This window comes from Tupaia chinensis, unplaced genomic scaffold (genome assembly GCF_000334495.1).
Source record: "Tupaia chinensis unplaced genomic scaffold, TupChi_1.0 Scaffold000479_1, whole genome shotgun sequence".
Classification (NCBI taxonomy): domain Eukaryota; kingdom Metazoa; phylum Chordata; class Mammalia; order Scandentia; family Tupaiidae; genus Tupaia; species Tupaia belangeri.
The window spans coordinates 303,851-305,885 of record NW_006159991.1 but is presented as its reverse complement, the minus strand read 5'-3'; the positions used below and the strand labels follow the sequence as shown (position 1 = coordinate 305,885).

Below are 2,035 nucleotides of genomic sequence, written 5' to 3'. Positions count from 1 at the left end.
ATATATATATATATATATATGGAAGCGCCTGAGGCCGATGGCCTCCCCGACAGGGAAGTGGACTAATGAGAAACACACTCTTGCAGGCACAGTGTTCACACGTGAATTTAATTACCCCGTTTTTTAGGAGTCGCTGCTTTCTGTTATGAATTGGGGTGGGTTTTTTCTTCCAATTAACGTGGCTGTGGCCTTTAATTTATTCTCCTCCCCTGCAAGACTCTAAGGGGTGAGAAATATTCTCTGCAATTTGGCCTGGCGGAGGGATGGCATTAAAGTCAATGCCCTGTGCTCCTCCCCATTTCATTTCTAGCCCTGGCCTTGAGCTGCGGCTTTGCTTTGGGTCTGGTGACTCTGCGGAGTCTCCCGACCTCGTGGGTAACCAAGGCGGGGGCCCAGGACAGTGGCCGGAAAGAAAGGAAGGAAGGAGCCTTGAAGGGCTCCCAGTGAGCCTCGGAACCCACCTCTCTGGTGCGGGCCGGCCTCACAGCTACTGGAGCCATGGGGTCTCTTTGGCTAGGCCTTTTCATTAAGCTGAACTGGCTTTCGGCGGAGGTTGCCTGGCGCTTTCCCCCAGCTTGAGTTGGGGAGCGTGAGAAGGTTTGCAGAGGGGCCTTCCAGGATGGAGCACAGGGCCAGGTTGCCAGCTGCCTCTGCGTGCCCGCGCAGAGATTGTGACTCTCCGTTGACAGCTAGCAAGGCACACTCAGTGTGCGCAGGGGGCTTAGGGCCCCGGCTGAGTGCGGGCACAACCAGGTTCTCAAAACCTTCGTTTTGAAGGTGTCTGACTGCTCCCTCCCTGAACTCCTGTGGGGCCTGACTGGAGGAGCTACGACAAATTTGGGGGCTGGTCGGGCGCTATGAGCGCCAGTCAGACAGATTTAGTGGTCCGCACCAAGGGGTGGTCCTCTTAGGCCAGTCTGTGCCGGGCACACTCGGGCACGGATGGTTGCAGCACTGTGTGGGACGGATCTTGCGTTGAATTTGAGTTTTTGCCGCCGGCTAGGGGCAAACTCGTATCTGCCGGGGACCGCAGGGATTATTTACAGGGAGCTCGCCAACCAAACACAACAGTCTAATTTAACCTTTCCAAGTCCTCGTAAATTTTTACAGCTGGGAGCCACGGCAAGGCAAACGAATCTGTTGGTCGTTCCAGACTTCCCACCAGCCTGTGTGGCTTCTGAAACAATAACTCCTTATGAAATATCATAAATATAGATTTAAATACAGTAGAGCGAGAATGCGATTTGGCTGCTTTTTTATGGCTTTTTTTTTTTTCTAATTTTATGTGAGGGGCTCTACTGGCCGCACTTGCGCGCGGGACCCGCGCCTTCCTGATGGCGTGATTAATTGTGATATAAAATAGTCCGCTTAAGAAGTGTGTGTGTCTGGTGGGGTAGGGGGCAGGGGACACTACAGAGGCAAGGCCAGATTTGATCTTTTAATCTTCGTTGGCCACAATTAAAGCAAACCCGATCGTGCAGCGGTGCTATCCCTTTGCATAAAAACATATGGCTTTTGCTATAAAAATTATGACGGCAAAACACCGGGCCATTAATAGCGTGCGGAGTGATTTACGCGTTATTGTTCTGCCGGGCGGGCACGTGACACGCGTGGCCAATGGGGGCGCGGGCGCCGGCAACTTATTAGGTGACTGTACTTCCCCCCTGGTGCCACCAAGTTGTTACATGAAATCTGCAGTTTCATAATTTCCGCGGGTCGGGCCGGCGGACCGGGCGCGCGGGGCAGGGCGATGGCCACCACTGGGGCGCTGGGCAACTACTACGTGGACTCCTTCCTGCTGGGCGCCGACGCCGCAGATGAGCTGAGCGCCGGCCGCTATGCGCCAGGGGCCCTGGGCCAGCCCCCACGGCAGGCGGCAACGCTGGCCGAGCACCCTGACTTCAGCCCTTGCAGCTTCCAGTCCAAGGCGGCGGTGTTCGGCGCCTCGTGGAACCCGGTGCACGCGGCTGGGGCCAACGCCGTGCCCGCTGCCGTGTACCACCATCACCACCACCACCCCTACGGCCACCCCCAG

General features: G+C 56.0%; 1 protein-coding gene across 1 annotated transcript in view; it reads left to right on the top strand.

Annotated features, from left to right (window-relative positions):
- Window positions 1-1,187: 1,187 nt before the first annotated feature.
- Window positions 1,188-2,035, top strand: part of HOXA9 (homeobox A9) — a 3,512-nt gene continuing 2,664 nt past the window's right edge. The window contains 1 exon segment of the mRNA XM_027774814.1: window positions 1,188-2,033. Coding sequence (XP_027630615.1) covers window positions 1,751-2,033 — 283 coding nt within the window. The 5' untranslated portion in view covers window positions 1,188-1,750.